The sequence below is a fragment of the Vicugna pacos genome, chromosome 11 (assembly GCF_048564905.1).
Source record: "Vicugna pacos chromosome 11, VicPac4, whole genome shotgun sequence".
Lineage (NCBI taxonomy): Eukaryota > Metazoa > Chordata > Mammalia > Artiodactyla > Camelidae > Vicugna > Vicugna pacos.
In genome coordinates, this window is record NC_132997.1 from 25,250,298 (window position 1) to 25,272,105 (window position 21,808).

The window sequence follows — 21,808 nt, forward strand, 5'->3', positions numbered from 1 at the left end:
TAGCAATTCTAATAGGTGGTTTATAATGCTGTCTCACTTTATTTTTCATTTCCCAATGACAAAGATATTTACCTTGTATATATGCTTATTTGTCAGCTGTATATTCCACACCATTCATCACCTTCACTGTACTCTTGTCATTGACTTCTTTATCCTCTTCGTGTCTCTCCCACTGGATTGTAAATCCCATGAGGACAAAGATCATTGTCTGTTTTGTTTACTGATATGTCCCAATTTCCAGAACAGGCTCAGGCACACAGTAGGTCTACAATTAACCTCTCTAGAATGCTGAATGATGCTCTTTTGCACCAACTGGCCAGTCACTTACCCAAAATCACTCACTCACAGAGCCAGACTTGATCTTGGTCCTGTTCCCAGTCTGCCCAAGCACAGGAATAAAATCTGGTTGGCAGAAGGTTCCCAAAATCCCTGCGGACACCTAGCCCACCTCCTCAGGGACCCATGTTCACTTGCAGTTGCCAGCCAAGGTGGGTCAGGAGAAGAATTTCACAGTCTCTGCCCTGTGTCCAGAAACAAAGACCATAGTCCAGTGTGTCTCTGTTCCCAAGAGGACTGGAAACTCCTCAATCGTGGGACTATCTGTGTGCGTAATTCCAACCTCCTGCAGCATCAAACAAATGCAAGGTCATAATGATGACTCAAAGCATATTAATTGAATTTAGTTGAGATCGAAAAGATGAAAAGACTGGTTTTTGAGAAATGAAGTCCTAGCTTGGATGTGGTGGTGGAGTGACATTTTATTACTCTCGAGAGACGATGATTCACAGCGGAGGGGCAGGGGTGGAGACACGGAGGAGGGATGGTTTTAGGTTGACCACACGGGTCACTCAGAGTTCCCTCCTTGGGCTTTTCATGGTGTGTGTTTTGATTTTCTTGGCTTCCGATAAATCTTGTTTAGCTGCCTCACTGCTGCCTGCTGTCCTATTCACAGTGGGGGAGTTAACACGTGGCCAGCCAAGCTGGCTGCTCCGCTGTGACAGTGTTGCTCTGTGCTCTGTAATCAGCTGAGCCCCTGAGCCCTTCTTGCAAAACTGAGAAGAGTAAAACACCATCTGCTTCCAGCTGTAGAAGCACCCAGTGGTGACAAGCTGATATCATCCAATTGGCCAGCTCACTGCACACGGCCACACCTATGACTCCACTCTTTTTTTTTTTTTTAATTTACTTTTTTCATTGAGGTAAAGTCAGTTTGCAATGTTGTGCCAATTTCTGGTGTACAGCACAATTCTTCAGTCATACATGAACCTACATATATTCATTTTCATATTTTTTTCACTTTAAGATACAAGATATTGAATATATTTCCCTGTGCTATACAGTATAAACTTGTTTATCTATTTTATATATACCAGTCAGTGTCTGCAAATTTCAATCTCCCAGTTTATCCCTTCCCACCCACCTCCCCCCTGGCAACCACAAGTCTGTATCGTATGTCTGTGAGTCTGTTTTTGTTTTGTATATAAGTTCATTTGTATAACTCCATTCTTAACTGTGTCATCTAACTGCTGAGAAGTGCCCAGACAGCCCCAAACATCCTTTAGTCAAGATTTATAACCTAACACATCCACTGCCTTGTCTTCCACTCCCCAGTACAACACCCACATACCAGGGGCATGGGTTTCTCTTAACTCAAACCAGGCAAGTTACTATAATTCATCTCCTGGGAAGGGATGGAGGGCTGAAGGGAATGCTAGCAGCTTCTCTGAGCCTCAGCCCTCAAAGGAAGGGTCAGTTTTTCCTCCTCATTTAGAACATCAAGCCTGGTATGCAAGAGTCATATCTTTTTTTCCTTCATTTTTCCTCTATTCTCATGCCAAAATATACTATAAAAAAATACATGGAGTTAGTCATGCTGTTCAAAATCTACATAGTCAAGAGTATCGTGGCTAAAATGTCAAAGAAGTATTTATGGATTCTCTCTCTTTTTTGTAATTAACCCCTCAATTGATAATTTTATTCTTTGTGTTTTTTAATTGAAGTATAGTCAGTTTACAATGTTGCATTTTTAATTTTTTATTTTAATGAGGGCACTGGAAATTGAACCCAGGACCCCGTGGGTACCAGGCATGTGCTCTGTCACTGAGCTATACTTGCCCCTTCAATGATGTGTTCATTTCTGGTGTACAGCATAGTGATTCCATTATACACACACATATATATTCCTTTTCATATTCTTTTTTATTATAAGCTATTGCAAGGTATTGAATATAGTTCCCTGCGCTACACAGTAGGACTCTGTTGTTTCTCTATTTATACATAGTAGTTAGTATCTGCAAATGCCGAGCTTACAATTTATCCGTCCTCGCCTCTCTTCCCCCCTAGTAACCGTAAGTTTGTCTTCTGTGTCTGTATTTCTATTTTGTAAATATGTTCATTTGTGTCATTTCTTTTAGAGTCCACATATAAGTGACATCATATGGTATTTTTCTTTCTCTTTCTGGCTTTCTTCACTTGGTATGACAATCTCCAGGTCAGTTTTAAAAAGCCTACAGCTTTCTCTACCAGAGGTGGCTGCTCACTGGCTAAATGTTGCAGTCCCCACTCTCCCATCAGGACAGGGGTGTCGCACCTTCATTCAGGCAGAGGATTGGAGGCCACTGCTGATGAATCTTTAGAGGAACAGGGAAGTGACAGGCATTCGAAACACACAAAAGCTATGTCAGCGGCTTCAGGGAATTTAGGAGCTATGACAAATCTTGACTCTTCACTGAAAGAATTTTGAAAATCTTCCTTACTTAGCAATGAGGCATACCCTCCCCCCTCCTTGAAGTGCTTGCTGAAAAGAGAGCTCAATTTGGCTGTGAGCCAGGGCACCAGCTTCCTTACAAGGCTAACCACGGGCACTGGCTCTCTTTTACTTCTGGTTCTACAGGATTTACATGTACGAATCTGCCAGGTGTTCATATTTAGGTCAAGATCTTCAAGATCAAAGACTTTCTCATCTCATTCCGTCTTTTCTTTTGCTACCAATTTTGGAAGTTCCTTGACTGGACCAAACCATAGTGCTTCTGCCTCTGTTGCAGAAAGGCAGTCAATGACACTGAGCTGGTTACTATGTAAGTTTAAAATAGTCACGGAGAAAAAGAGGGGAAGCACCTCTCTTAGGAAAGTCAGTGGCAATCCTGAAGATCTGGAGTATGAATGAGAATCAGGAAGTCACAAAAATGCCATTGACCCCACGCCCACTCTAGCCTCTAAACTGGATGAGTTGGGAAAACACCTGAGGCTTTCTTTGGTTCATTGTTTAACTTTCTGAAAAACGCTTAGGGCACTTACATCCACTGCGTGTCTATATTACTTACCTGCTAGAAGGTAACTGTACAACTATGAACAGTACAGTATCGCTGACAATGAACATACACACCAGTGGGGGATGTGGGAGAGAAAGACCTATGAAAACTGCTTTTGAAACAATGTCATAAAGGCAATAAATAAAATAGTCTGTGTTTATTGAGCACTTAGTGTATGTTTGATCCTGAGCTAAAAATTTAACATCTACTCCTTGAAATAGATTTCTGAGATAGGTACAGGTGCCATTACCGTATTTACTTTGCAGATGAGAAAGCTAAGGCTCAGAGGATCACACAGCTAGTGAGAGGCAGAGCTGGGATAAGAACCTAGGTCTGTCTGATGCCAAAGCCCTTTCCTGTCACCAGGATGCTGGACCACTTTTTCCAGGTGATATGAAGTTATAAGCCAAATACTGTGGGGGCCTCCAGAGAGAGCCACTAATGAGGACAGTGGAGGGAAGAGTAGCAGGAAAAACTTTGAATTACTTTTTAATTCAATTTCATTTCTTCTATTGAAACTAATACTTTTATTATATATATAATTAAGTATTTATATAATTATAAAATAATAATATTATTATTCATGCCTTTCAAAAAAGTCATTGCTATTACATTTAGAATATAAAACTTAATTAGAATCTACTTTCAAATAATATTACATCATTGCATGTGTAGTGTAAGGAGTGAGGAATGTCAAGTTTCTCCCTGGCATGCTTGGTGTTATTGTCACATACTTTATTTTTACATATGCCAAAAGTGCGTAATATTCTATTATCATTTTTGCTTTAGAGCAAAATTACTCTTTTAGGGCCATTGAAAATAGGAGCAAAATTATTTATTGTCACTTATTTCATTTCTGATGCTCTATTTCCTTGTGTAGATCCAAATTTCCAAATTTTATCGTATTTCTTCTTCCTGAACTTCCTGAAGAGTTCTTGTGATGAAGGTCTATTGGCAATGAATTTGTCAGATTTGCTTGCCTGAGAAAGTATTTCTCTTTCATTTTTGAAAGATGTAGAATTCTGTGTTGACAGTTCCTGCCCCCACCACCCATTTAGTATTTTAAAAATGTCACTCCATCATCTCTGGCTTACAGAAAATCTTCTGTAATTTTACTTTTGTTCTCCTCTGTGTAATATGTCTTTTCTGGTGGCTGCCTTCAAGATTATCTCTTTGTCTTTTTTTTTTAACAATTTGATTATGATATGCCTACTTGTGTAGGATTTATTGCTGTTACTTGTTTGTTTATTCAGTTATTTGGTTTTTTTAATCCTCCTTGGTGTTACCTGGTCTTTTTCAATCTGTGACTTGGTGTCTGTCATTATTTTGGAAATTTCTTGCCCCTTATATCTTCAAAAACATCTTTGTTCTGTCTTTTTTCTTTTCTCTTTCTGAGGTTCAAAATGCACATCTGTTAGTTTGATATTGCTATATATGCCCTGGATACTGAGGAGTATTTTCTGTTTTGAGTTCACTCACTTTATCTTTGCTTTTAAGATCAGGTCATTTTTTACTGACCTCTCTTCAAGTTCCTTGATTCTTTCCTTGACTGTGTTAGTGTGACAAGCCTGCTGAAAGCATTCTGTATCTCTCTTGCTGTATTTTCTCTCTCTATCATTTCCATTTGAGTCTTTCTTTTACACTTTTCATCTCTCTGCTAAAAATTTCCGTCTAATCATTTTTATTTTGTAACTTTTCCATTAGAGCCCATAACATATTAAGCAATATTCTTTTAATTTTCCAGTCAGATAGTTTCAACATATGTTTCATATCTTGAGTCTTGATCTGATTGTTACTTTGTCTTTTAGGAGCATATATTTTTTCCTGCCCTTTCATATGCCTCATAATTTTTTTATTAAAAGCTGGACATCTTGTGGAGGACCATGGAAAATAAAGTAAGTTGCTTTTATTCCCAGAACTGAATATACCTTTCCTTCTGATAGACTTTTAATGCAAGGTTTGAGTTAATGTAGTCAGGAGATGGGCCAGCTTGGGAGTTTGTTGCCATGGTTACCCTCAGGGTACCACCGACTTCAGAACTCCTTGTGTTTCAGTTGAGGGTTGTTTTGCCAGAGCAGCGTCTGCTCAGTCCTCAACTGTACATCCATGCTGCACCTCGGTGCCTCTGCATGCATGGTCTTGTGCCTTTCCCGCCCCTCTCCCATCTGTATCTGCTTTTACTTTTCACTTGAAACTTCTTAGCTTGGTGGCAGGACAAGGGGATGGAAAGGGAGGACATTCTCTGTTTTCTAATTAAACCTTAGTCTTAAGGCTTCACCCTGTCCCTTGGTCTCAGGGCTGTGTCCTGCTAAGTTCTCCTGCAGTTGAGTCCAGCAGGTTCTTCAAGAGGGAGGATTTTGCTGCCATTGTGTTGTTCCCTTCCCCCAGCTGCAGTGAGTTTTCACCAATGCCCTAAACACAAGAGTGTTTACTGACCTTTCTTCCACACACTAAGATTTGAGCTCCATAAGAGAGGTCGGCAGAAAGGGCCTCCACACGTCTGCCGTCTCCTTCCTTCAGGTCTGTACCACATCAGGCACTTTACTAGGGTTCCCGCCACTCTTTTCTGTAAGCACCTGGTGAAATTCAAGGAGAAAGAGCCTGCAATTTCTGTGGCTCCCAGAGGCTTCCAAGTTTCCCACCAGCCCACACTTGACTGTCACCAATCATCAGTTCAAACTTTTGGGCAGTCTTTCTACCAGTTACTGATTACATCTGCCCACCCCCCTCCCTGGTGAGTGAGTATTTATTATCTCTTCTCTCCCTAAATGTTCTTGTCTCTCCTCTGATTGTGGGCTGGGTGGTGTCCCTATAACCCAGTTCTCCAATGGGTTTTAAAAAACAGTCATGAATTTGAAGTTTGTCTGACTTTTTTATTTTTTTTACTGCAAGGGTGGAAGGAATCTCTTTTCAGCCTTCCATGTCCAAGAGAAGAAACCAGAAGCTCTTTGAAGTGCTTTTTAATTTTACATGAAATTTTGATAAACTTGGTATATTAGTCAGACCCTTCTGATGGCAGGTGAGAAATCGCCAATTGAAAGTTGGACTAAAGTGCACATTACTGGGATGCCCAAAGAGTAGATCTCATTTGAGACATGGCCATTCCCAGAGCAAACGACAGTAGTGTGGCTCTGTCTTTTTTTGTTTTCTGTTTCCTGCTTGATTTTGCTTGATTTTGCTTGATTCTGCTTGAATTCATTCTCCAAATAAGGAACAGGAAAGCTCCCAGAAGCTCCACCTTCATACAGTAATGCTAGTGGAATAACATCCTATGCCTGTCATTTGTATCTCAGACTCTGCTAGCTCCTGCCACAGTCATCATGGACCAATGGGGATGCCACACTATGACTGACCCAGGGTAGGCCACATGCCCACCCAGTGATCAAAGCAGGAGAGTGCACTGTATTAACAGCCATCGCACTAGCTTTGTGTGATCTCTTAGATAAATGTGTGAGATTTTCTTCAGCTGTGGTTTTAAATTAATATTTGCAATGGAGATGTCTATCATTGGTATAATGATTCACTGGATTGTCTGGCCAAACAATGGGATATTATGCAGTTAATGAGCTATGAGGAAGAGCAATTTATACCGACAGTGAAAGAAGTCCATGATCTATGAAATAGAAAAATCAAGTTTTAGAACAGGATATATTGCTAATTCAATTTAAATTAAAAGGATGGACACACACACACACACACGCACACATGCACCGTACATGTGCAGAAAATTCCAAGAAGGATAACTCCTCTACCAGTCCTTAACTGTGGCTAGTTCTAGAAGTTAGGTCAGAATGGGGTGGGTGACAAGAATATTCGCTTTACAGTTGATGCAGTTCTGAGCTATTGGGTATTTTTAAAGTGAGTTTGTGCTGTTGTATTTGTATAAAACATACATTGTGAAAGTTTAGGTGCTTAAGCAGACAGCTTCTGTCATATGGAACATCACTGTATCAGTTGCTTTATTCCTAGGTGTACTAGATTAATGAAATGTTTTTACAAGTGTAAAATCTCAGGAGAGTACATGAGCTAGGTATCCAGGAATTATGTGGGGGTGGGGTATCTGGTCAGGAGGACCTTCAAAAACAGATGGAGAAAAAGCCACCTCATAGATGTATATGTTAGCATTATTTGTTTCTCTGACTAAAATGGGTAAAAGCAGCTTGTGTCCTGATAGGAGGTTTATAAACTTGGCCTTCATACCCTCTTCCTAAAAACTGAATTTGTCACCCGTAGGATTATAAAGGATCTTCGAAAGGAAGGGAGCCTCCAAAAGCAGAATGCAGAAAGTTGTCTTTTCCCCACAGGGAGGGGTAAGCTCAATAAAATCCAAATCAAAGATGGGAAACTATCCTATGTAGAGTAGTTGGATGAAGGCGAACATAAGGAATTTAAAGGACTAAGGGATTAAAAAGCGAAGTAGAATGTGTATATTATTGTTTCTACCACTTTGCTCAAGTTCAGTGTGGGCGGGATGCTTAAAGAATAAAGGTACCCTTTCTCTCCAGTTACTTACATCATCTCCTGTTTATTCTGTACTGAAGTCCATCCTTGCCTCCTTCCCCAGCGACCCATCTCCCCACATCCCTGAGCCTGCACCCCCACTGTCCACCACCGGCAGAGACACACAGAGATGCAGGATTAAATTTGATTCCTAATTCTCAGGGGTCTCAACAAGACCTTTTAATTTTGTGCATTTTTACCTCTTGGTAGATTAAAAAATTTAAATGTGCAGTGGTGACTTCATTTGCATTTATGGATGCACTAATTAACAGTTAGGAAATGTGAACCTAACTAATATTTTCTGTTATGCTCTCCTCAGGGTCTGAATTTGTCTGGCTGCATGAAGTTGGCTAATCAAAGAATCAGGGCTTGTCGTGTTTTCCTTCATTAGCTGCACATTCATTTGCCTAAGTAGCCTACCCCTGCTGGGAACGTTCATTCCTGTATTATCCCTGTTTCTCTTATTTGTTACAATTTTCTAAATTGTGGTTCACAGGTGATAACTTATTACCCCAGGTTTGTTTCTCTTTCCTTAGATTTTATTCTCCCTTAATGGTTCTATTTTCATTATTCTGTTGTAGGTTAATCAGATTCATTTTGCTTGATACCTCTTGTCTGAATAATCCTGAAATTTTACATTTTATTATTAAACATGGTGTTTACTTCAATATAGCACTGATACCCTTTATCAGTTTAAGAAGAACATTTTATTGCTAGGTTGTAAGGTATTTTTATGAGCGAGTATTGAATTTATTTTTCAGCATCCTTTCTGCATCAGTTAAGCATCATTTTTTTTTTACTTTCTTATTTTGTGAATTATATTGGCAGTTTTTCTAATATTAAACCATTATGTGATGAAACACATTTGATCATAATGCATTTTTATACATTTATAGATTCATTTTGTAACTATTTTATTGAGGAATTCTTCATTTACATTAATAGGTCAGAATTTCTGTATTTTCCTTTCTAATAATATTTTAGTTCTTTTTTATATTAAAAAATGGACCCCAGTATAAACTGTAAAGTTTCTCTAAGGTGGACATTTTAAGGCTATGTCTTTTCCTCTATAAACTGCTTTAGCTGAGTCCCACAAGTTATGATTGGTGCTACTGCTTCTCATTGTCGTTCATTTAAATGTATTTTCTAATTTTGATTATCATTTACTCTTCATTAGTTCATGTTGTTTTTGTTATTGTGATTATATCCAGTTGCAAAGTTTGTGGTTGCTGTTGCTACTGTTATTTTGCTGTCTTTTTATCATTGACTTCTAATTTAATTGCAAAGCAATTTGCGTGATATCAAGGCTGAGCATTGGTTAAGACCTCTTTTGTAGTTTAGAAAGTCATGAATTCTTGTAAGTGAATATATGCTTGAAAATTGTATTCTTTCTCTTTTGATTGCCTGCAAGGTTTTAATACACATATATCTTAGATAAAGCTGGTCAGGTATTTCACACCCTTATTTATTATGTAGTTAAACCATCATTTGTTGAGATGCCTTTCTTAAAATCTCCCCCTGTGATGTATGTTTGTTAGTCTTCTCTTGTAATTCTGTCCATTTTTACTTGAGATATTTTGAGACTTTATGGTTGAGTACATACATGCTAATTATCTTATCTTCTAGTGACTCTTTCCTTTAATCATTATACTGCTTAATATTTTTTTTTGAGTAAAAGTCTATTTTGTCTAATAGGTAAGCAAGCTTTATTTTTATTAGGATTTACCTGGTATATATTTTTTTCATTTTCTTACCTAAAACTGTCTAAATAATTTTAACATTTCTTATGAAAACACCATAGCATGTTTTTTCTTTTTAAAACGGACTAAAAATCTCTCTATGTATATGTCTTTAAAATAATTTATTTTTATTTTATTTTATTTTTTAATTTTTTGGTGGGGAGGTAATGAGGTTTGTTTTTGTTTTTTTAGAAGAGGTACTGGGGACTGAACCCAGGACCTCATGCATGCTAAGCATGCAGTCTTCCATTTAAGCTATACCCTCTCCCTCTATATTTCAATAGACAAATTTGGTCCATTTACATTTACTCTAAATACTGCTATGTTTGTATTTTTTTCTCTCATGATAATTTTGCTTTCTATGTATGATGCTTTTTCTTTGTGCTCCCAATCCCTCCTTTTTTGCCTTCTATTGAACTGAATACATTTTATTTGATCCTTTCCTTTCCTCTAGTGCTTTCAAAATTGAATATTATGTTTCTAGTCCTTTAGTGCAATGAACCTCAGTAAATAGTCCCCAGAAAAGCAACATCAGCATCACCTGGAAAGCTATTCTTGGGCTCCATCCAAAATTTACTGAATCAGAAACTCTGCAAGTGGGAACCAGAATCTTTGTATTAAAAGCTCTCCAGGTGATTCCAAGGCACATTGAAGTCTGAAAACTGTAGTGGTTTAGTGATTACTCTTAAATCATTAATAAGTATGCTTGATTAGCATATATAATTAAAGTATCTTTTCTTATTTCAAACAACCCAAAGACTTAACAATTTAACTCCAATTCTCCTCTCACATCTTATATATTTATGATATATGGTACTTGGTTTTCCTTCAAATGAATCACTATCTTTATGACTATAGTTATGATTATTGAAGTCTAGTCAGTTTACAATGTTGTGTCAATTTCTGGTGTATAGTATAATAATTCAGTCATGCATATAATACATATATTCGTTTTCATACTCTTTTTCATTATAGGCTACTACAAAATACTGAATATAGTTCCCTGTGCTGTACAATAGGACCTTGCTTATTTATTTTATATATAGTTATTAGTATCTTTGTGATTATTTTTATAATTAATCCTCATATTGATATTCTAACACTTTAGCAGGTTTTTTTCTCACCATTATTCTTGTATGTCCTTTCTTCCTTCAGTAAGAAAGTTTCCTTCTTACAGAAGTACATTGTTTAATTGTTATTTCTTCAAAGCTGTAACAGTAGTCAATTTTGTCAGATTTTGCTCTTTGTCTGAAAGGTCTTTATTTTCACCTCACACTTAAATGATACTAGAGTCCTATACAAAAGTCTAACTTGGTAAGTACTTTTTCTTATCACTTAAAAAACTTGATTGCATTGTCTTTGGGCATGTATTTTTGCTAATGAAAAGTCTGATGTCTATTCACAATTTCATTGCAGGTAATCTCTAAGAAATATTTTTCTCTTTGGCTTTGATGTTACACATTTTGCTACCACAGACAGTAAGAAGTGGACTCTTTATTTATACTGTACAGGACTTGATGTTATTCTTCAATCAAGGACTCATGTTTTCCTAAATTAGGGAAATTCTTAGCTACTTGCCCCTCAAATATTTTCTCTCCCCTTTCTCTCTCTGTTTTCCTCTGGAGCCTATTAGACGTGTGTTACATCTTCTTATTCTGACATTGATGTTTCTTGGCCTCTCTGATTTTTTTTTTTTTCTTTTTGTCTCTCTGTGCTGTGTTCTGGGTGATTTACTCAGACCTTCCATTTCTTCACTCTTCTGTTTTGTTGTGACTAATTTACTTTTAAACCATCTCCCAGGGGTTTTATTTTAATGACTTCCTTTTCCACTTCTAGAACAGGTACCTCTTCCTTTTTCAGTTCCATTTTTTCATTTGCATATTGTGTTACTCTTTTATAATTGCTTCTTTCTTCTAATGTCAGTTCTTTACTGATTTACTCAGATTCTCTTATATGTATTTTAAAATTACCTCAAATTCTTGGGATGCCGATTGTCCTGTGTGTTGCATCTACTGACTTTTTCTCATTTGCTTATTTCCCAATGTCGTTTTTAATTTTCCTTGTGGACTGATCTTCATTGGGATCAATGAAGGAGGTGGTTGTTTTATCCGTGGAAGGCTTGCATATTCTGGTTGTGGAAGTGTCCCCAAAGACACTTCATGCCAGAAACTTTTGTCACCCTCCATTACTTTTCATGTTAGCCTCTCATTTTTGCATTCCTGCTCTTCTGGAAGATTCTAAGTTTAAACTCCACTCCCCTATGTTATGATGGTGATGGCTTTCGTATGTAGTGGGTGACAGATTTTTATTTGCCCTACACCAGGCAGAAGGATACCTTTTTGCTTTCTCCCAGCACTGGTAGGAGGGGCTTTTCTAGTTCACACTTTGAAGAGTGTGGCAACCCTTCAAGTCCATCAGAATCCAAATCCTCAGCCCCTGCAGCCCTTATTCATGTCTGTGTGCTCTTGGGGTCATCATGGTGCCAGTTCAAACTTTGCATCTTTATTTTAAATTCTCTCTTTGGTTCTGACTGTCAGAGATTTCCCCTTCTTTTGAATGCAACTTTAATTACATTTTCTCACATTTTTAAAGATTTTTTAATGTTATTTTTACAGTGGGATGGTAACCTTTCTGCATTACCATGCTCCCTGGAGCCCACTGATATTTTGCTAAACAGTGTGTTATGTAACAGGCTCCCAGCAGAACTCCATTGTGTATTGAGGTAAAATCCACTTCTCACCTTCTGAAATTCAGGGTTTTGTTTGTTTGTTTTGTTTTTTATGAGGGGGAGATAATTAGGTTTATTTGTTTATTTACATTTGGAAGAGGTACTGGGGGTTGAACCCGGGACCTCATGCATGTGAAGTATGTGTTCTACCACTTGAGCTATTCCCTCCACCCTGAAATTCAGTTTTGTAACTAGTTATAACCACTGCCTGAATATGTTTATTTAATAGTAAAATTCTAACTGAAATTGTAAAATTCATTCCCCATTTGAGAATATTTATGTTTTAAAGCTAACATCCCAATATTTAGTTATCATATTTGCTGTTATCTGTTACTCTACAAAAATGGTGCTCCCCCACCCCCTAAAAGTGGCATCCCACATTTGAAATGTCACTAGTTCTACTTCTTCCATTCCTTCCTGAACACTTGTCTACTCCCCACACTATCTGTGTGTCTGATAATTTTCCCGAATTCTTTTGTTCCTGGCTTTTAATCCCTCAGTTGGGCTCCCACCTGAATTCATTACCTTGTTCTTCCTTGAATCTCCAGATTTCTTCCCGTTTGTTGACTCTTTTCCAAGCACTCCAGCCTCTGCTCCTTCAGTGTTCTGTCATTTTTTAACTCAGTTCACCTTTAATTCAACAGCCAGACTCTGAGACTCCTTTCAGCCCTGCATGTTTCTTTAAATTCAAAGACTGATCATCACAAGTGGCATATTTTTTCTGAGAAAAAAAATATAGCTGAATTTGACCACAAAATGCAAAAAAAAAAAAAAAGGCAAGTGAGAGAACTAATCTGGAAGACTAATAAGGATGAAACAACAGGATAAAAAGTAGTGCTTGGGTCTGGGTGGGAAAATTATACTTTAATCCAGTGAAGTATCATATGGGCAGCTCCCTGAGACAATGCCCAATATAAGAGCATTCAATAAATGGTGAGTCACAGGGAACTGTATCCAATACCTTGTAATAGCCTATAATGAAAAAGAATGTGAAAAGGAATATATATATAATATGTAACTGAAGCACTCTGCTGTGCACCAGAAATTAGCACAGCATTGTAAAATTGATGACACTTCAATTATTAATGAATAAATAAATGGTGAGTTATTTCACTGGGGGGGAGGGGTCCCCAGAGGAAAGAAGGCTTACGCCTTATTTCAGAATGTATTAGCAAAAACATGTGTCAAGGTCCTCTTTACTGGATGCCCCTTCTCTTGAGGTGGCTTGTGAATTTATGCAGCTTGGATTTCCTACCTATAGTGGAGTTATAACAGCATGTCTATGCCTAATTGAAAAGATATTTGCAAAAAGGTTTCCTCAAAATGAGAATATTTATGGTGTCTTTCTTTGGGAAAGAGCCAGAATGAGTCCGCTGTGACTTCCTTTATTCTTTCCCTGATGTTTTCAGTGGAAAAGACCCAAATGATTTCCTTTTATTTTACAGTCATTCTTAGGTAACTGGTGACGTTTATGATGCTTTAATAAGGCTGAGATTTAAGATCTTGGCAGCAGAACATTAGAAATGAGATAAGCTTCATAAAAGCAGAGGCCTCAAACTGTCTAAGGAGATGCAAGTTCATTGCTGATCTAAATGTGATTTCTATTTAAAGTTCCTCAGTGCAGTGTTAGGCTGCATGTGGTGGTGCTTACCAGCAAGGTGTTGCTGTTTCTGTTTCCAGGAACTCTTTATTTTTTTAATTGAAGTCTAGTCCATTTACAATGTTTTCTTAGTTTCTGGTGTATAGCATAGTGATTCAGTTATACACGCATATGTATTCCTTTTCATATTCTCTTTCATTATAGGCCATTACAAGTTATTGAATATAGTTCCCTGTGCTCTACAGTAGGTCCTCATTGTTTATTTTATATATAGTAGTGTGTATCTGCACCCATTAACTCTTTCTTTAAATTTTTTAATTTATTTTTTTGGAGGGGAGGCAATTAGGTTTTTATTTATTTGTTTGTTTATTTTAATGGAGGGACTGGGGATTGAACCCAGGACCTTGTGCGTGCTAAGCATGTGCTCTAACACTGAGCCTTCCCCTCCTCCCCCCATTAACTCTTATCTTAAGTGTTTTATTATTTTATACACAACTACCTATTAAGGTGCACGAAGTGTCTCTTCATACATACTCCTAATTTAATGATCAGTATTTAGGTTCCCTATTGTGCTTAGGCATCACTTTTCAGATACCCACACATTTTGCATTTTTTCATTGAGACATAACCCTAGACGAGAAGGAAAAAATGTAAAGGGAAAACACAAAGTTGAGTCTTTCACCCTGGAGCACACCTCTCCATGCTTTTAGGAATGAAATATCTAAGCCACATCAATCTTCTTGGAGCTGTGCATTCAAGAAGCACGGGGAACCCAGCAGCCTGCCTTGCTGAGACCACTGGAATGTCACCGGGCTTGCTGGGTGGTGTCCTCTTTTGTTCATCAGGCGTTTATACTGGAAAGGGCATTCCAGAAGGGATCAGAGCCCTTCATCACCGTGCATGTGGAGAAGGGGTCCCTGATGGTGGTTGCGGCCACAATTTGTCAAGTTCACACCTGCGACCCTGCCCCATTGCTGTCAGCAGGAAGGCGTACGTGGAGGGGATATTTCCTCAGCTGCGGTCCTTCCAGGAAGGCTCATGGCCTCAAGGAGACATGGTCAGGTTGGGTGTTAGAAATATCTGTCACCAAATGGAGAACCAGGAACCTCAGCCTCTGGGTTCACATGGGCCAGTGACTCACTGTCTGCTCTCAACAGCCCACTCATCCTCTCTGAGCCTGGTTTCCTCCTATGAAAAATAAGAGGACCTGGACTTGGTAAGTTTCAGTTGTTTTAGAGGAGGGGCTTGGAATTTCCTGATTGTGCACAAATACATCCCCAAAATGAGAGAGTCCACTTGTCCTAACATCTATTTATTAAACTCCTATATTGTACTCAACAGGTTCCAGGCAATAAGTGCTTAACAAAGATGAAGTCATTTAATCCTCAAATGACAGTGTGTGGAGATGCTGTTATCCCCACGACAGGTGCCAGCAGGGATTCAATCCCAGGCAGCGGGTCCTGAGGCCTATACTCTTAAACATGGTGTAGTGTTGACACCTAACCCATCCATGGCACGTCCTTCTTCTGGCGGGCTTTGTGGAGGAGCCTTAAATGACTACGTTGTGGAGGAATCATTGATACATAAAGACCTGGCATTCAGGACGTCTAATAAGAATGGCAAAGTCTCTCTTATGAGATGCATGTCGGAAATCTTTTGCAAAGCTTATATTTTCTTCTTCACAAAGTTCATGGGGGAAAAAAAATGAGGCCCAGGGAGACACAGGAAAAGAGCGAGGATACCTGGGGCCTTGGCTGCAATTAGAGTGTGAGAATGCGAGTGTCTGATTACCGGCTTTGCTTATGTGTAAATACAAGTTGCTGTGCTAAGCAAAAAATATTGTAATAGATTCATTTAATCATGGTGCAGCCAAGTTTAACTTGTGAGAGCTTTCAACTTGCAGATGAGGCTTTCCCTGGGGCTGCCTGTCTGATTGCAGTTGCTAGCCCTGACCTACTTATCAGCTTTTCCAGGAGGTGGCTTAAGAAGCCTCCCAGGATAGAGTCAGACACTGAACATCCAACAGGAGTAACTTTCCAAAACCCATGATTCATTTTTAGGGCATTTGGAGGGGTCATACATCACTCAAAGTAACCTCACCCATGCTTGCAGTTTTCACCTAGGCATGAGTCACAGGACTAACTTAAAAATTTTTTTATTCTTTTTGGGGGTGGGGGGGATGGTAATTAGGTACTTATTTAATTATGATTTATTTTAATGGCAGTACGGGGAACTGAGCCTAGGACCTCCTGCATGCTAAGCACATGCTTTGCCACTGAGCTGTACACACTTCCTCCCAAGACTAATTCTTTTTTTTTTTACAAGCATCAGTTTATTAGAAGACAAGTATTACATATTTATCACCGTAATTTTTAAGTAGGGCCTAGGAAATTTATTTCTGAAACTCAGAACTCCCCAAATGAATCATCTGTAAACCCAAACCTGACTTTTCTGTTGAAACATTTCATTTTCTCTTCATCCAGCAGGTGATCTTCTCCGAGCATCCCCCAAATGGCATCATTTTGTGTTCACACAACATCCAAGCCCGTGCTCTCTTTCACTAGCTCGAGACTAAACATTTTACTGCACTGTTCTGGCTTTTTATTTTATTTTATTGGGTTATAGTCAGTTTACAATGTTGTGTCAAATTCCAGCGTAGAGCACAATTTTTCAGTTATGCATGAACACACATATATTCATTGTCGCATTCTTTTTCACCGTGAGCTACCACAGGATCTTGTATATATTTCCCTGTGCTGTACAGTGTAATCTTGTTTATCTATTCTGCATATGCCTGTCAGTATCTGCAAATTTTGAACTCCCAGTCTGTCCCTTCCCACCCCCTGCCCCCTTGGCAACCACAAGTTTGTATTCTATGTCTACAAGTCTGTTCCTGTTTTGTATTTGTGTTCGTCTTCTTCTTTTCCTAAGACTAATTCTTAATAACCAGACTGAGAATTTTTGTTTGTTTGTTTCTTTGGGTTGGCAGAGGGGAGGGGGCGGATTAGGCTCATTTATTTTACTTAACTGGGTTTATTTATTTTATTTTATTAGGTTTATTTATTTGTTTTTTTGGAGGAGGTGCTGTGAGGGACTGGGGATTGAACCCAGCGTGCTAAGCATGTGCTCTACCACTTGAGGTATATACCCTTCCCCCAGCCTAAGAATTCTTAATAGTGCTGTGACTAGAAGGTCACAAATCCAGTGGTATTTTACCTGGTTGAACTGGGTTTGGACCTAAATGAGCAAGTTAATACGAGAGGACCCATCCCCACGTGAGGGCTCCTGCTTTGCATGCGGTCTGGAGCCCTGTGTTCGGACGTCTTCTGTTTTGTAATTAGGATGTTTCTCCTCTGGCTGAACTAATGGTGGGGATGAAAGGAAATGATAGTTGGCCTTTACAGGAAATCATATTTTTTAACAGAAGTTTGGGAGTCAAGGGTTTGAGTCTGTGTTAGAACTGTCTGTCCATGTCACCTCTTGACTGCTGGAAAATGAGATGATGGAGAGAAGACTGATTTTTCTCATGAACCAAAGGGATGCAAAACAGAACCAACTGTTGTTCTCCCAACTGTCGGAATCTCAAGGGACTGGTACCTGCACAGTCCCAGCCAGACCAGGATTCGAGAAGTTCACACCCACTGCAGGGTTAGCACTTGGTGGCCTTTCAGAAAGAACGTGGAAGCCAACTGAAATCCACTCTCTGATGGGTGCCAGGACGCCGGAGGGAAGAAAGGAGAGTTCCTGGGGGGAAAAATCTGTTTCTCCTTCTCAGAATTCACCTTTCACAGTTCTTCCAGTATAATCACATAGCCTTCCTGCTTCATTTTTTCTTTTTAAAACTTTTTTATCTTTTCATTTTTGTTTGTTTTTGGAAGGGCAGAATTATGTTTGTTTGTTTTTTTGTAGTGGAGGTTCTGGGGGTTGAACCTAGGACCTCATGCATGCTAAGCATGCACCCTACCACTGAGCTACACACTCCCCCCACCATTTTTCCTTTTTTTTAACCCCCCTTTAATTCTCCCCACCCCAATGTCTCCATTTCTTTTATATCCCTCTCCCTCTCCCCCCTTTCTCTCTCCTGCCATCACCCATCCCTTCCTTTTTCTCTGCATCTGATTCTTCATTGCTCGGGTTGGGACTGGGGACCCTGGTGGGCACATCTAGACCCCAGGGGTTCTGGACACCAGATACATGTCACTTCTTAACATCTCCTTATTTGCTCTGCTTTTGAGAGAACATTTAGCCTTGGTTTATCATCTGTGGCCGGTCCAATGATGTGTTATTCTACTTTCAAATTTTTCTCCCAAATCGGGTTATTTATGAGACCATGGTGAGACAAGAAAAGTGAGAGGAAGATTTGGAGAGGATTGTAATTAACCTCATTTTCCCTAATTACACTTTCATGAAACATTTCAGAATAACCATATTTTTTGGTTCTGAAATCACAAAGTTGGCCTTTCACTGGCCTTTCACAACTTCTTGGTTCCTTGAACCTTTCCTCAGAGGCTCCATTTTCCAGCCTTTTCCTCCTTTTCATTATGGTCTTCTGATGTTCTGTGTAACACCTAGTGAGCCTAATTAATGAATTCTATTTTCTCTTCTCTTTTCACATCATGTCTTCAGTGAATATGTTTCACTGTCTCATATACTAGCCAGTCTAGGAACAAACACATCCTACTATTTGAAGTTTTTATTATGGATGAAGAGTGTATGTGGATTTTGGGAAACATGTTTTTAGGTTACTTCCTGGCTGCATGTAAAAGTGACAGCCATAGAATTTCACATCTAGGATCCATCAGTCACTTCTCACCACCCACCAAAGCAGGGGTCCACAGGCAGGGAGTCCAGCCTTCTCCACCCTTCTCCGCACATTCATATTCTGAGTCTTTGGCCCAAATCACTGAGCACGTTTCTCCTCATGTTCATCCTTAGCCCACACAAGGTCTCTTCTCTCCAGAACTCAGTTTTTTCCTGTGCTGGCTGGTCTAGAGAGTGCAATGGCTCCCACATCCAGTCTTGGCTTTCTACAGCACTTTGTAACTTGCAATCCAATGGTAATGAGCGTTCTTCTCTGGCAAGAGCCGCTGAAGAGGTAAGCTGAAATCCATACACAAAAATGATGTCAATCGTGATGGGTGTTTGTATGAGTTTCCCCGAAAAAACCCAGCGTGAAGAAGGAAGGACTAAGCTGTGAGTGTTCCTCTGAGAAACCGAGGGATATACCCGTCTACGGGCTGAAATAATTAACCCAGTGAGACTAACCACACAGAGGTTTCTTCTGATCATCTGGTTACTGTTTGAAAATATCCTTAAACAGTTGCCTTGAATATGGAAAGGAATCTATGTATGTTACATGGATGACTGAAACACGATGCTGTACACCGGGAATTGACACGACACTGTAAACTGACTAGACTTCAATTAAAAATTAACCAATGGTTACCTTGCATACAGGACGAAGGAAGGTAAGAGTAAGAGGTTCAAACAGTAGCTTCCCTGCCCCTTCCTGACTGTAACAGAAGCGCTCTGACTCTGACATGGCTAATGCCCTGCTTGCCATCACTGACCAGTCTCTTTCTTCTCTTGCTTTCAGCTCGGGGACCTGCTCCACAAGTTACAGTTCATCATGACGTATGTGGCTCCTTGGCAGATGGCTTGGGGTTCTTCGTTTCACGTGTTCGCCCAGCTCTTTGCCATCCCCCGTATCCTTTCTGCTTCTGTTTTCACCCCCGAGCTGAGACTCACGTTTTATGTGAGTGCAAACTTTTCATGGAACCCTGGCAGTAAAAATGTTTTAAAGTCTTCAGGGTTATATTTTAATGGGGACACGAGGAGACACTATGGAATCCCTTTAGGTGCCTAAGCCTTAAAAGATATTTCTTAATTTTGAACTCTTTCTGTTTCTTCATGCACATTCAGGAGTTACTATATTTTTTTCTGATTTTTCCACTTCTCAGGACCATATCTGCATTAAGATAGCATGTCTTTTAAATGGAGAGTCACTGCTTAAATGATTCAGTTGATTTGTGCAAAATAGTGCAACTGAACTTGCTGTTATTAAACTCTGTGCATAGATTGGTGTGTTTAATATATTATGATAGATTATATAATGTTATATTATCTCATTGGGTTATCATATACTTGAATAACATTCAAAAACCCACAATTGGGCACAAACAGAATTATTTAAATATTTCTGAAGACTAAAAAAATGATTGATGGCTTTGTTTTATAGTTGTTCTTAGCCAAGGAGCCAAGTTTTATCATTTGTAGTTTCATTTGGTTTCCTTGTGTATTTTTCAGTGTTTCCATCATGATAATTAGCTTTAATTCACTTCAAAACAGTTTGACATGCACCTTCTGAAGGTCACTTTGACACAGATCACTAAATTGTGTGTGTCTTTTGAGGTGAGAGAGATTAAACAAAAATATTCTTGACTCAGGCCTAAAATTTGCCCTCAACAGTTTCCCTTCCCACTGAATTTATATTCACTACCCTTGTGTTTCCTAAGACACGGTTCAGGGACTACCTGTATCAGAATCCGTGGAGGAGCTTGGTACATAAGTAGATTCCTGAGCCGGGCACATACTTTTAAAACCACATTTCAGATAGGCTCTCAGAATCTCCATCTTCACAAGCCTCCCTGCGATTCTCATCCACTGCTGCATGTGGAGGACGGTTCCTGGCTGACATCCCACTCGGGGTACCAGGAGCTGCTTTTAACGGCCAGTTGGAGCTTTCCTTCCTATGAGTTACCTAAGGCTCCTCAAGACACTTCATAAGGAACCTCGGGGATCTGAATTTTTGTGTAGGAATGGAAACATACTTGGGATATTCATTAAGTGATAATATATTCTAGATTTTTTTTAAAAAATGCTCATTTGTTTAAAAAAATTTTTTAAGCAGACCAAGAGCTGTCTTCACAACGCACACTGTTTCATGTTCCCATTCTTAGATCTGCATTGATATTTGGAAAGTGTTTTCACACTTATTTGGCAGAACAAGCTCAGGAAAAAAGATTGCAAAGGCGTGAGTTTGTGTAGCACCTCTTTCCTGTAAGGGCGGTCATTTTCTGTAATGCCAGTAAGTTTTCTAAACAGAATCCTTTAAAATTTGGGGTTTTGTTTTAATTTTTTAACTTTTAGGTTTGTTTTTTAGGAGGGCGGTAATTAGGTTTATTTATTTAATTACTTTTTTAATGGAGGTACTGGGGATTGAACCCAGGACCTTGTGCATGCTAAGCACGTGCTCTATACCACTTGAGCTATACCCGCTGCCCGCCTCCCCAAACAGAGTCCTTTAAAACAAAGACAGTGAGATGAAAGAGTGAGGTGATTTGTATTTATTCCTGGTGTGTGTCTCAGGTGTCCTGTCTGGAATTTAAAGCCTGTGAGTTAAATGAAAATGATTTGCCTCTGAGGAGTTACATGAAAAATTTAAAACTTGAAGTTGTGAGTCCCAATTTTATCCTAACTTTGGTCTCACCTGCATCTGTAGCGTTTCTGGTGGCTTCTTCTGACACCATTGTTGGATGAGTTCAGTAATACTAATTTCTCCAGCTGAATCAAAACTGTCTGGGAACCGTAACTTTCAATTACTTGACCTTCACTGTGCTGAGGGTTCACACCCAAGCACGTCGTATCCTACTCTTGAGTATCTCCTTCAAGAGCAAAGGCGGCAGTAGCATCCTTCTCCCATTGCATATGGTGGGCGTTAAATCCAAGTACGTGCATGATGGGTGACTCATTCTTTTGAGAAACTGAGCACACCTGAAATGCAGATTTCATCGGGCATTTGGTAGTTCTGCTTTAGAACACAACGGATCCCCATGCTTTTTCCCCAAAACCACCCTGCCAGTGACATCCACTTCCAGCCTCCGCTAAGTTACCACTTTCAGGGTGGCCTTGGTGCCTGACCCCTGCACTT

The 21,808-nt window shown here is 39.3% G+C and overlaps 1 protein-coding gene across 1 annotated transcript in view; it reads left to right on the forward strand.

Annotated features, from left to right (window-relative positions):
- The window catches only part of LOC102536615 (pecanex 2), a 236,173-nt gene that overhangs the window by 134,775 nt on the left and 79,590 nt on the right, over nucleotides 1-21,808 (forward strand). Inside the window, exon 21 of the mRNA XM_072972392.1 lies at nucleotides 19,475-19,583. Coding sequence (XP_072828493.1) covers nucleotides 19,475-19,583 — 109 coding nt within the window. The remainder of the gene's footprint in view (nucleotides 1-19,474; nucleotides 19,584-21,808) is intronic.